At 55.1% G+C, this 13,598-nt stretch overlaps 1 protein-coding gene across 2 annotated transcripts in view; it reads right to left on the bottom strand.

Moving 5' to 3' along the window:
* The window catches only part of YY1 (YY1 transcription factor), an 18,156-nt gene extending 4,994 nt beyond the window's left edge, over positions 1-13,162 (bottom strand). The window contains exons 1-4 of one of the 2 annotated variants that reach the window (XM_029950195.1): positions 12,766-13,162; positions 10,717-10,879; positions 3,369-3,429; positions 1,635-1,793 (exon numbers count right to left, since the gene is read on the bottom strand). In XM_029950195.1, the coding sequence (XP_029806055.1) occupies positions 1,635-1,793; positions 3,369-3,429; positions 10,717-10,879; positions 12,766-12,835 (453 nt within the window). In that variant the 5' untranslated portion in view covers positions 12,836-13,162. Of the gene's footprint in view, positions 1-1,634; positions 1,794-3,368; positions 3,430-10,716; positions 10,880-11,013; positions 11,557-12,765 lie in introns of those variants that run through there. The other variant, XM_029950194.1, reaches the window with a different exon arrangement.
* Between the last annotated feature and the right edge of the window lie 436 nt (positions 13,163-13,598).

A 13,598-nucleotide genomic window follows, 5' to 3' on the forward strand; every position in this document is an offset into this window, starting at 1 on the left:
GGCGGCCCGCTGCCCTCACCGGACGCCGCGCCCTCCCTGCCCGGGGGACGCGGCCGGCCCGCCACAGGGGGACTCCCGAACCCACAGCCGGTCCTTGCGACTTACGAGGGAAGACAGACACTTGGCAAAGTACCAAGTATCTCTCTCAGCATCACCTTAAGGTCTTAGGACTTCGGTAAATGTTTCAGATAATAAATACAAGTGAGGGGCGCCTGGGGGGCGGGGCTCAGCCGGTTAAGCGTCCCACTTTGGCTCAGGTCATGAGCTCATGGTTTGTGACTTGGAGCCTCGAGTCCAGCTCTGCGCTGACAGCTCGGAGCCTGAGCCTGCTTCAGATTCTGTGTCTCCCCCTCTCTCTCTGCCCCTGCCCCATTGGTGCGCATGTGTCTGCGTGAGCTCTCTAATATAAACAAATATTAAATAAGTAAGTAAATAAATAAAAATACAAACGATTAGGAAGGGTTCTGCTGTCAAGTCGTCAAAGAGAATCATGTTGGGACACCTGGCTGGCTCTGTCAGAAGAGCATGTGACTGTTGATCTCGGGGTTGTGAGTTCAAGCCCCACGTTGGGTATAGATAATACTCAAATAAAAGTTGGGGCACCTAGATGTCTCAGTCACTCAAACGTCCGACTTTGGCTCAGGTCATGATCTTGCGGTTCGTGGGTTCGAGCCCTGCATCAGGCTCTGTGCTGACAGCTAGCTCAGAGCCTGGAGCCTGCTTTGGGTTCTCTCTCTCAAAAACATAAAAATATAAAAAAATAAAAAGTATAAATAAATAAAAATAATAGTTAAAAAGGGGGCGCCTGGGTGGCTCAGTCAGTTAAGGATCTGACTTCGGCTCAGGTCATGATCTTACAGTTCGTGGGTTTGAGCCCTGCATCGGGCTCTGTGCTGACAGTTCAGAGCCTGGAGCTTCCTTCAGATTCTGTCTCCCTCTCTGTGACCCTCCCCTGCTCATGCTTAGTCTCTCTCCCAAAAATAAACATTAAAAAAAAAAAAAAAAGGAGGAGAAGAAGAACCATGTTAAATTTAGAGCTGCACTGCCAGTTTGTTTACATGTTGTGGGTTTCTAAAAAACAAGACAGTCGCGCCTGGGTGGCTCAGTTGGTTAAGCGTTCGGCTTCAGCTCAGGTCATGATCTCACGGTTCATGGGTTCAAGTCCCGCGTCAGGCTCTGTGCTGACAGCTAGCTCAGAGCCTGGAGCCTGCTTCGGATTCTGTGTCTCCCTCTCTCTCAGACCCTCCCCTGCTCATGCTTGCACTCTCTCTCTCTCTCTCTCAAAAATAAATAAAACATTAAAAAAAAAGACAAAATATTAACCATACTTGTTCTCGTGTGGTCAATTAGGAGCGCGACATGCTTATGTCAACGACAGAGAGTAAGTGCTTACACGCCCCTGTGAGTGCACTAGGACTGCAGTTTTAGGCTCACACGAGCAAGCCTGCTTTCCTCCGCACGGGAGGTACTCCCCCTCAGACCCCCGCCCCCCGGCACACCCCTGCAGCCCGCCTCCAGGACCCGGGACCCGGGCAGCCCTTCTCAGCGCTTCCTCGGGACCCCAGCCGCTTCCCAAGGCTCTGGGCCGCGCCTCCCCAGCACCCGGGCCTGCCTAGGGAAGGGACTGGCTCTACCTGAAAGGGCTTCTCTCCAGTATGAACCAGTTGGTGTCGTTTTAGTTTTGAGCTCTCAACAAAGGCCTTGCCACATTCTGCACAGACGTGGACTCTGGGGCCGTGGGTGTGCAGGTGCTTTCTCATGGCGGAGTTATCCCTGAACATCTTTGTGCAGCCCTTCGAACAGAGAGAGACTTAGAGGTTCCCGCCGCAGCCGTTACAAAGGATCCAACCACTGAACAGCCGTCACCGATGCAAGAGACCCTCCCCACCCAGACCCCGCTTCCGTTTTACTTAGCATTGCAGTAGAAATACCACAGTATTTAAGACAAAACAAAAACGGCTGAAAAAGGCGTTCTCATTTAAGGCAAACCCTTGTTTTACAGATGAGAAAACTGAGGCTCAGAGATGTCTTTAGGTAGACTTGCCCAAGGCCGCACAGCCAGTAGGAGCTGAGCGGGAATAGAACCCAGCACCCCAGCTTCCAGCCGCACCACAGCCGCCTCACCCAATATGCACCCCCCCCCCGAAGTGACACAGCCTGACAAACAGGCAGAGGCGGCCTGGCAGCTGGCCCCCACTAGCTCGGGTGGGCCCCCAGCCTGTGCTGCGAGAGAATGGGCTGCCCTTCTCCATCGCCTACTCTTCCGTCTTCTCTTTGCCTCTTTCCCTTTCTTGACAAAGAAAGAAGAGGTCCCCAGGGAGTGACAACTACAGAAGAAACGGACTTGGAGAGCCACTAGAAGTAGGCACATGGGCAACGGGGAGGGGAGGGGTGGCGGCTGGGCGCGGGGCACCCCAGAGACGCCCCAGAGACGCACGGCCTCGGCCATTTCTTCTGCAGTTGCCGTCGGGGAATGGAGGGGGTGGGGACAGCACGATGCGGGGGGACACGAGGGAGCAGAGAGCCGCAGCTTCTCCACCTTGACCCTCAGGCTGTGTCTCTGCTTAGAAGATGGAACCGGTCGAGTGTCATTCGGGAAAGAAGCACACAGAGAAGCTAGAGACGCGACAGGCAGGGAGGGCGTAGCTGTGGGGTCACTGTTTCTAGGCGCCCCAGAGCAAAGAGCTCCAGGCTTCGGCATCTACGCAGCGAGCGCGAGTTAAAACAGAGCACGAAGGGCCGGGAGGGCGCCCAGGGAGACGTCCCCTCCGAGCCGGGCCGCCAACACTCTTCGCCCCATGCACACCCTCCCCCTCTGCTTCCCTCGCCTGCGTGGCCCTTCTTTCTCTGAGAGCTTCACAGCCATCCAGTTGAGTGTGAAACCCACCCCGCCAACGCCCCCGAGGACTGTCTAGGCGACTCTTCGGTCTTGAAGGCGACCCGCATTTGAAAACAATTAAGCATCCTACTAGTAACACACAATTAACAGGGTAAATTAAGAAAATTGTGCAGGAAATGAAGTTTATTAGGCTTGCTTTTAGCAACACCCAAAATAATTTCCAAATTTCCATAATGAGTTTACAGTCCCATAAAGGCCCGCGGGGGAGCCACGAGCCAACGTCTGGAGACCGGCCTTGCTGAGGACTCAGCAGGAGGAATCACATCCTAGCACTGTATCCTCGACACATACCGGGGGCAAGCACACGGGCACCCCACAGTCCCCCCGCTCAGGAGCACTAAGGGAAAGTGGCCTTTACTGAACGACCAACTTACAGCACACACACACAGCCTCCGGATGGGAGAAGCCGAGGACTCTAGCTCCTCCCTTAATTACGAGACGCGGGGAGAGCCCTCCCCCTCGTACTTACTTTGTGAGGGCAAGCTATCGTTCTTGGAGCATCGTCTTCTTTAATTTTTCTTGGCTTCATTCTTACCAAAAAAGAAAAAGAAAAAAAAAAGGAGAGAGAGATTTGTAGGAGCGGGCAGACTCGGCTGGCATCAATCACGCAGCCCCTAGGATGGTTTCCTCACAGATACAAACCACGAAGACCGCTGCGTGCGTCCCGGAGGGCGGGCTGCGGCCACCGCGCCCACACCGGGGACGCCCGGGCCCGCCTCGCGGGTGCGGCGCGCACGGGGTGGGGCTGTGGCCAGGGCCTCTCCGGGAGCTCGGAAGGGCTCAGGGTGCTTCGTGCATCTGCTCCTTCCTTCCAGCTCCTTACGTAACACGAGAGAGGGGCCTCTCGGCGGGAGCACGCGTGGTGTCCAGGAGCGGCGGCTCTGAGGACAGGGCACCTCGTGCAAAGGGAGAAGCCGGTACGGGAGGCCCTACACGTGTCCCTAGAACACTGCTTACAGGAAAGGGAAGGAAGGTTCATTTCTTACGGACAGGCCTGATCCGTAAGATACTTCTGTAAAAGGGTCCAGAAGAGAACTACTTACATTATTCTGGAAAGAGACACAGTTAACAGAAGTGTTGGTATTGAGGCTGGGGGCGAGGCGGAGAGGGGGGGAAGGGACTGGTGGCCAGGCGGAAACACCCCACATCCTTTCACACTGTTTAAGTTTTATCGTACGACTACTTTTGGTGGCGGTGGGAAGGAGATTACCATTTTCCAAAATTAAGTGCTTTTTTTTTTGAATTGACAGGGTTCCGGCCCTGCTCCGGGATGGGGTCAAACAAGAGGCCTGATCACATACGTGGGCAGTGCGGAGAGCCCCGTGCGGAGCAACTACCCAGAGAGCTTACTGATTTGGTAGCTTACCTACCTGCTATTTCCATTGAACCAACCTTTGGTCTTTGGTCAAAACTTTGTCTCCAAATACTCCCTACAGATCTGTGTGTGGTAGAGGGGTGAGAGATTAAGAGTTCCTAGAAAAACTAGAAAAACAGATTTACTTCTCTGAAACAGAGGGTCTCTCCTGTCCCTGCATTTGCCACTCACTCCTACGCGAGGACGCACACTTAACAGCCAGCAAGGCCTTCCCAGGAAGGGCTGACTCACCAGCACTCTTGTCAGGACAAAAGATGTCTGGGGTCTCCTTTAAGTTAGCCAAGGCCCTAACACTACCCTTCTTCAGCCCTGATCTGGGAAAAGGGATGACCTGAAGCTTTTCTTTGGCAAAGCTTGAGCTCACGAAGTCATCTAGTTAAAACTCTCCATCCCTGGGCGAGCATCGGAGACACAGTTTAACGGGTGGCTGTGACTTATTTCTTCACTTCTCTTGATCTCAGCCAAAAGGCTGAAAATCGATGTGGAATTTAGTTCTAAGGAGTCTGTTCAAGACCGCATACACCATCCACTTTCAATTCTAGGAGGACATTCCGGCTTGGCACCCACCCCCACCCCAAGCCTGGAGATCCGCGTTCTTGTTTGTACTTGGACGATCGCCCCTTCAGCCAGCAGTACTCTCTAAGGGGCTGTGCGCATACAGGGCGCAGAACTATCCTGTTGTCTAGAACAGGATTAAATCCTGGAGCTCGAATGAGCGCGGCGCAGGGGGGCAGAGGACAGAATAAGGTGCCGCTGCGCCACCTGCAGGCAGCATTCGAGCTCGGAGAACAACAGTGACACAGGAACGGGCTCCATGCCCGCAGGTATTAACCACCACACAAGGTGCATTAAGAACCAGGCTTCATCTTCCCAACGCACACTGCTTACGCTCCGAGGACCGCTCTGGGAACGCGCGGTCCCGACCGCGAAAACGGCCGCATGACCTCGCCTGCCCGCATGACCTCGCCTGCCCGAGTCCTCCTAGGTGGCGCTCCCCTCAGAGAGTGAACCTCACTGTGTGCAAGTGACGGAAATCAACTGACTTTGACAGGTCAGCCGCAGACAGCCACTTCCTGTCCCACCCCTCCGGGGTTCGCAGGTGGGGTCAAGGTCAGCGAGGAGCCTGCATCAGGGAGACTCGTGTACCCACTCTACCTCCCGCACAGCTTCTTCAATTTACTCCTAGGAACTAGATTTTCAAATCATGTTTATCATGAAAATGTTCAAATATACACAAAATTAAAGAACACGGCCCCCTGTACCACTGAACAAACTCTCGATTTCTGAATGGTGGTATTTTTCTTAAAAATTTCATTTGCAAAACGTGTGCCAGCATTTAGCAGGATCACTGATTTGAGAACGAAAGTTTCACATGTATTTGGACAAACGCCCTTGAGCCCGGGAAGGAAGTGGAAGGTTTCACGGCAGCCACTCTTAAGCTCCTTGGCAAACCCTCCTTCTCCACCGCAGAGCGGCCGATGAGCAGTAAATGTTGGTACCTTTTCTATTTTATTTGAAGGCAAACACCGAAAAGGTCACTTCCAAAGCCCGGATTGAAAAGCGCGTGAGCGAGCGAGTAAAGACTAAGATTAAAGTCTTCATGGCACCAGCGGATTATCCACCAAATAAAAAAGCATCTAAAAGCCCTAAAAAAAGAATTTTTAAAAAAGACTGAAATCCTCTGCTGCCCCTCCGGGCGTCTCCACAGCCGCCCGAACTGCTCAGGTACCCAGGACTGGGGTTTTTCCCACTGGGATCCTTTGCGACGGACACCACCAACGGTGGCCCAGGCCCTGCGGCGGACTTGGTGTGGACTCCTGCGGGCCGCGCGACCTTGAGCAAATCACTGAACTTCTCAGCCTCAGTTTCTCCCTCTGTAAGAAGGCAGCATGCTACCTGCGCCAGAGCTGCCACGCCTGGAAGAGACGGGGCGCGCGACGGCAGCAACTGTCCCCCCTGGCTGTGTGCTAAGTGGGCCTAGCTATCAACAAGTTCATGCCTTAAAAACAAAAAAAAAAAAAACAACAACAACAAAAAAAAAGCCAGCCAGACCTAGGAATCCAGAGGGTTCTGGTGCTCCAAGCCCCCAGTTTCAACTAAAGGACTGAGAGACTGGAGAGACGGCACAAATGGAAAGGCGCCTTCACTCTATCACAAATCCCAGGGAGGAGCCTGGTGCCCAGCAGGAGAAGCTTCCATCCAGTTACAGAAACGGAGTCCCCGCTCCCCGAGGCCCGGCCGCTGGCCTCGCACCAGCTCACCCTGCACACGGGGGGGGGGGGGGGGGGCAGCACCGCAGAGCCTGGACTCTGGGGCCCAACCGGCAGGGCTTTTGTGGTGCGGTTTTCAGCAGGGTGAAAAAAAGTTCGAAGGTGGCCCTCGATGGCCCAGTGAAGCAGCGCTTTTCGATGAAAACAGGCCTCTCTGCTGCCCAGCAAGCCCTGCCGCCTCCAGCCGGAACAGCGGCCGAGGCCGTGACCCTGCCGGAGGCGCAGCAGTCCCCGCCTGCAGCTGCGGCTCACCTCCAGCCCCGCCGGCACAGCTCATCTTCACGTTGACCCCGTGAAGGAGCCTCGGGGTGGGTGGTGGACATGACAAAAATGACCAACCCAGGACTGACCTAACCACTCTGAATTGCACGCTTTCTAAACCATGGGCTGCCCAAGGGCTAACTTTAGTTGGTGCAAAAGGCACAAAGCATGTCTGATTTCACCAGGAAGCGGAACTCACCTGGTCCCAGAGTCACCTCCCCAGTACCAGCACTTTCTAATTAAAGCCCTGACTCCTTACTCTTGCTCCCCCGCGGTAACTGTTTTACCACTGGCTTGCTAGCTCAGTGCGGGAGGGATGCCGAAGCATTCCTCGCTTGGTTTTGAGGTCCGGGGCAGAAGCCTGTCACCCCGGCACACAGGGAACAGGCAAGAGCAGCGAACGTGCCACCTCATGCCAACAGCAGGGTCAGAGAGTGGAGGTGGATGAAGGGCGGGGGCCAGCAGAGCAAGGTCTGTGGGTCTTTACAGGTGAAGACGCCGGAGTCTGACGGCCGACACTTGGAAACTTAGTGCTTTCTTGTCTTTGGCTTTCAGAGCCCCCAGCCCCAGTGCCAGGGACCCCAGAGAACCCTATTCAGCAGGTGGTTACACCCGTTCTCAAAACACGAAGACCTAACAAAACAGGGCACTCCAGGCTCCAATCCCCCTCACTGCCGCCACCGTCCCATTAGAGACTGGTGTGGCTGGACATGACCTGCTCCAGGACACTAGGGGCAACGGGGACGCGCACGAGCCCAACCGTACACCCTCACGTTGTACACACCGTCAGGAAGGGTGTGGATCTCATTCTATCCGGTGCACAGAACGAAATGTCTAACGGGCTCATCAGAAAAGAATCACACGCTACGTTTAGATGATCACGTCCAGACGCCACCCACTGCAGGACGTCCATCCCTGTGCACGAGGACCGTGCTTCCTGCTCGAGGAGCCCAACGCAGGGGCTTTGGGACACCCAGATGCACAGCGTCAGGCCAAACAGGTGCTCTGCACTTTCAATGTCAAATGTTTTTAGGCCCTGGCTTTCTCAGCACCGCCTCTCTCCCTTCATGGGGTTTCTGATCGTCCTTTCTCTCATCCCAACACCTGCTGCTTGCCTTTCCTTCCCTTCCTACCTTTCTGTTCCCACTTGACTTTTCCTCAAGAAACTCTTACAACTTGCCAACTCTCTATTCTGAATCGAACGTGTCTCCAGCCCATCACACAGCTGCCTGATGATCTGTGTACCAGATTCTTTAGGAAGGCTTCCTTTTGCTGTGCTGGTGGGTCTGCAAGGGACCCCTCAGAAAGGGTGCGTGTGACACCCAACAAGTCCTCCCACGCCTCCCGCTGCCACTGTTCCGCCTGGACCAAGGATTCCTGGTTTATAGTAACTTCTCACAAATCATAAAACGTGGCTCCTCTGTCTTTGGATTCTCTATCGTTGGCCAAGAAAGGTCGCATTGGAACCTCATGGGGTTAAGGCTGCCCCGAGGCAGAGGCAAGGCCACATGGAAACGAGAAGAAACTTCCATCTATTATCCCACAACAGTGACACGTGCCTCCTGAGTAGAGGGCTGCAACACCGTATTTTCTGTTCCTAAAACTGGGGACGAGCTTTCAGACCAGCTGCCCCAATTCATCAGCAAGGGGGAACAAGGCCCAGGGCCACCAGCACCCAACTACTTCCGCTCCCACACCCTGCCTCTGCCCTCCGCCCCTCCCCGGAAATACCTGGCAGTGTACACCTTAGAGAACCGTCCTCTGTCCCTCTCCTGGCCTCCCAGCCACCCCAGAGGCTTCTGTGATGCTGTCCTCACTCTCCCAAGCACCCTGTCTGCGTGGATGGGCCCTCCCTCCTGTCGCTGGTGGCCTTACCCTCTGAGCACAGGGTCTGTCTGCGGCACCTTCCCGCTTCGCCACCTGCACCACAGTCCCTAACTTACTTCCTGAAATCACCTGGAGTCCCACAGGAAGGGACCTAACACCAAACACTGCCCACCCCGAGCCCTGAACTGGCACCCCCTCCCAGTCTCCTGCCGCCTACGGTGCAAAGCTTGGAACATCTATGTCAATTCCTCCTCGGCTGAGACACACAGCTAGCTGGTCTGGCTCTCGGTCACCATCCCCTGCCACGCTGATCAACACGGATTCTTCCCTAGACTGGCCGCCACAGTCCTGGCTCGGGCCTCCATGACCCCTCCCGCTTGCTGGCTGCACCCGAACCAAGCCAGCCAGGAGGCGGCTGAGGTGCAATTCGCCAAGTCCCCCTGTGATCACGGAGCCCCTGCCCTACTGGTCACACACCTCCGGCGGCCGACCTCTGCACGCTGAAAACGTCCACACAAGCTGGCCCAGCAGTCACGGAGCCCAATGACCTCTTAAACTCCAACTGTCTCCCTGAGAGTATCCAAATTCCCAGCCAAAGCTTTGTCTTTGTTTTCTGAGCACATTGCGAGTGGGGGCTGACCGCGCCCCTTCCCACTGCAGCATCAGGCCCGCCAAGGAGACGGCGCCGGCCGCCAAGTCTCCACGTCTTCAGGGCTCAGATCAGATGCCGCCCCTTCTACGAGGCTTTCCTTGACGCCTGGGTCCCGCAGCACTGCCCCTGAGAGAGCAGCCCCTGTGCTCACTGAAGCAGACGTGACAGCACTAAACCCTGGCAGGAGATGTGACTGAGATCTGTCCCAACTCCCCTCACTGCTGACTGTACCTCTACAGACTCCACTGTCATTCGCGTTTGTGGGTGGGGGGGGTAATGGAGCAAATATTTGAGTAACGTGCCAGTGTCTAAACCGTGAATGGCAACAAAAGGCGGGACACGGTGTCCTCAAAGCACAGAAGCCTTAACTGTTCTGGGTAAGCGGTGATCAATCAGCAATCAGCTCATTTGTCTACTTCCTCACGACTGCAGTTCCATGGGATGGAAACCCCTCTGCAACAGCACATCTGTCCCTTGCACCCATCTGACACGTGGGGAAACTGAGGCTCCACGTGGTGGGAGGTCAGCCACCTTTCTTTCGGCAGGGCTGGGAGAGACCAGAACATTCCAGGGCCTCCAGCTCTTATCTCCTCCACTCTGCTCTCAGGAGAAAGAACAAGCGGCCCCGTGCTGTCCCCGGACGGCGTGGGGCCACGACAGTGTCTCCCTTCCCGCCCTGGCCCTGCCCACGCCCCCTGGCTGCTCCTGGCTTCATTCACCCCGGACCGGGGAGGAAGGAGTCCCGCTCCAGAGGTCAGGAGTTCTTTTCATTTTATTTACAATCTGTCTCTGAGTGTGTCCCACATCCTCGTAACGACTGCCAAACGTACTGGAAAATAAACACCATGAAAAGGGGCAGAGAGGCTCCTGCGGGAACCCGGCCCGCCTCCGGCAGCACAAACCCGCAGCGGGTTCAGACTTTCCTGACGGCTCGCCTGGGACTGTCCTAGGGGTCCCAGCCCTAAATACTAGACCTGGTCCTGTGATGCCAGCTTTAATGAACGAGACGCTGGGAGGGAAACTGAGGACCTGCTGAAAAACGAGGGGACGATTCCTTTCCCGTGGCTGGCTGCAGCCATCTAGAAGTGACCCAGGGGCCTGGCACCATACCCTCAAGTGTCCAATACATGCCAGGAGGCCAGTGTAAAGACAGCCACTTCCAAACAAATCACGTGCAGTTTATTCGCAGGCAGGATCAACTACGAAATTAAAAAGTATTTGCCTCATCTGTCTGCTAGGATCTAAAATGGTGCCACTCACACTCACAGCATAGTTCCTACTAAAAATAAGACTAGCTGCCTTTGTCTTCAGGAGGCTCCTCAGAGCAAGAATACAAACCGCCATTGGAACTTACTTAGGCACCAAAAACATAGCTGCAGACACTCAAGCACTCTGTAAGATGAAAAAGAAAGGCCAAGTTCGTCCAACTTACCTAGCAAATTCCGCCAGCTGCTTGGGGTCTGAGAGGTCAATACCGGGAATCCCTCCGGGAGGAAGCTTCTTTCCGGTCATGTACTCGGAGTAATCAGGAGGAGAGTTCTCGCCAATGATCTGCTCTTCAACCACTGTCTCATGGTCAATATCTTTTTTTTCATCTGAAACATGCCAGAAGATTATTTTTAGGGGCATAAAAATGCGCATGTGGGCAAATACGTTTAAAAAAACTATGAAAAGGGCTTTCATGAGCAGCGTCTGAGACGGTGATTTATAGCCGCAGCCCCTTTCTTACCCACCCAGTCTTCCTCCTCCATCTCTCGAATTCCCGTTCCTGCTTGAAGGTCACCAAACTCTGCGATGCCAAACCTTTGTGCTGGTGTGGCCGGCTTAGCCTTCCGGGAACAGTCTCCATTCCTGACTCGGCATTCACTTGCCTGGGGCTGCCCCCATTTCTCCAACTGGGCCCCTTGCCCCATTTCCCACACATCTGCTCTCTGTCCACTCTACACATCTCCTGTGAAGCGGCCCCGCAGCCTGGAGTCTCCTGCTCCAACCTCTGCCCCGTGTCTGGGCTCTACCTTCAACCCTCGTTCTCGCTCTGCTCTGCCTATGCTGGCCTTTCCGTCCCTCCAAGGATTCCCGGCCCCTCACCCCAACCCTGTGGCCCGTGCTCGTGCTAATTCCGAACCACAGCGCACGGCCTATCCCGCTAGACGGTAAGCACCATGAGGATGGGGGGCTCGTCACTTCTGATCCCCAGGCCCCTGTTCAGTCCGCACATAATGGGCTCTCAACAAATACGTGTTCCAAGAATGCACATCTCTACCCACAGGTCTTACAAATTCAAAAGGTTAAAAAATAAACAACAAGGAATACTGACCTCCCCTGCCCCCCCCCCCCGCCCCCGTCATTAATCTCCCACATCCGAGAGCGCAAACCCTATTGATTTTTGAAAGGTCGTCTCCCCCTGCCCCATGGCCATCAAGGTAGATCCCACCCTCATCTCAAACCTCAACCACCCTCACAACTTAACTCCTCCTCCTCATTCTGTTCTCTGCTGGGACGATGCACTGTGTGCCACCAAGATCAACTGATGCGCAAAACAGCCGATGTACTTTCACCTTGTGGCGGGAATCCTTCAGAGACAATTTTTTTTTAATTTTTTAATGTTTACTTATTTTCAGACACACACAGAGTGAGTAGGGGAGGGACAGAGAAAGAGACACAGAATCTAAAGCAGGCTCCAGGCCCTGAGCACACAGCACGGCAGAGCCTGATGTGGGGCTTGAACTCACAAACCGGAAGATCATGACCTGAGCCGATGTTGAATGCTTAACCGACTGAGCCACCTGGGTGCCCCCAGAGGTATAAACTACTTCAAGGCGGCCTCCTGGCGCCCGCGTCTGGCCCGGCCTCCTAGCTCTCCCCTGCGCGAGCCGTCCGCGCCCTCAGCAGGCCGTGCTCCTCACAGGTCAGCTCATAGGCGCCTGGCGGGGGGTGTTCTCTAGGGGCTTGCTGATTGTCCTGCTCTAGCCGCGGAGTCTTCTCTCGTCCTTGACCTCCTAACAGTTGGACTTTTTGGTAACACCACCAACACACTCTAAATCAGGCACTCAGGCTCCACACTGTCAGTAAAGAGCCCGACGCAGGGCCTGAACCCACGAACTGTGAGAACGTGACCTGTGAAGTCAAGAGCCCAACGCTTAACTGACTGAGCCCCCCCCCGGGGCCCCCAATTTTCAATGCTAACTGGAGATTTCTGCTTCTCCATCAAAATGCTTGCCAGACAGCTGTAACCATAGGACTCCCCAAAGTGAAAACTGGCTCGTCTGATCCTTACCTTTCCACCAGCGTTAAAAAGACCAAAACCCAAACCCACCCAAACCCAACCCTACAGCTGCTGTTACTACCAAACAACTAGGGCCAGCTGCGTAACACGCAGCTCTCAGACACCAGGGATTGTGGGCAAGACGAAGACAGAAGGTTGTTTCCAGAAGGTAGTTTCGCTCGATGCCTGTGGTCATTGTCACGTTCAATCACTCACTCCTGGCGATGAGAAAAAGCACAGAACAGGACCCTTTTAAGCTTTGTTTCTCTTCTCCCCCACTCTTCATCTCAGAAAGCGTCACTCATCACCGCAAGGAATCAGCAGCTGACACGTCATCGAAAGTTGGCCTCTAGTGGGCGCTGTTTTAGTCACCGCACGGCCAGCCCTTGAAGTGGACAAGTAGGCTCGTTCGCATTACTGGGGACAAAGCTGCGGCTCAGGGACGCTAAGCGGCCTGCCCCATACTAACTAGGCCAGGAGGTGGCAGGGGTGAACTCGGGCAGCTTCTCAGACCTGGGTTCTTCATGGTGAGGCCCAGCTGCCTCTTGTTCGGACCAAGAATGATCTGGACAACCTATCCCAGGTTCACTCTTTGCAGAAGCAGCAGCCCGGGGGGAAGAAACAGCTGGATGCCTTCACGAAGGACAGGCGACGCACCCCGAGGCTCGGAGGCGAGGGAGAACTCGGCACCGCATCTGGATCCTTTAGGTTCCCAGCGTGGTCATCACTCCTTCGCTGTCCAATCTTCCCACGGAGGCACGACCTCTATCCCGCCCACTCTTGGGGGCTGCAGAAATGCCCTGACGGGCAGGGGGCCACTCTGTGCCTCTGCGACAAGGACGCCAGCAAGGCTGACGGTCACGGCTGCCGCTGCCGAGGAAGCTCCTGAGCGGGAGGGGCTCCTGCGCACCTGGCACAGAGCGCAGGGCTCAACCCCGTCTCTCTCCCCCAGTTCTGGAGATTGACGTGTCCACCGATCCGGTTCCTGGGGAGCTGCTCCCGCTGGCCAGGCGACAGCCTTCCTGCCATGTGCTCACATCTCCCTCGTG

The sequence above is a fragment of the Suricata suricatta genome, chromosome 9, assembly GCF_006229205.1.
Source record: "Suricata suricatta isolate VVHF042 chromosome 9, meerkat_22Aug2017_6uvM2_HiC, whole genome shotgun sequence".
NCBI classification, from domain to species: domain Eukaryota; kingdom Metazoa; phylum Chordata; class Mammalia; order Carnivora; family Herpestidae; genus Suricata; species Suricata suricatta.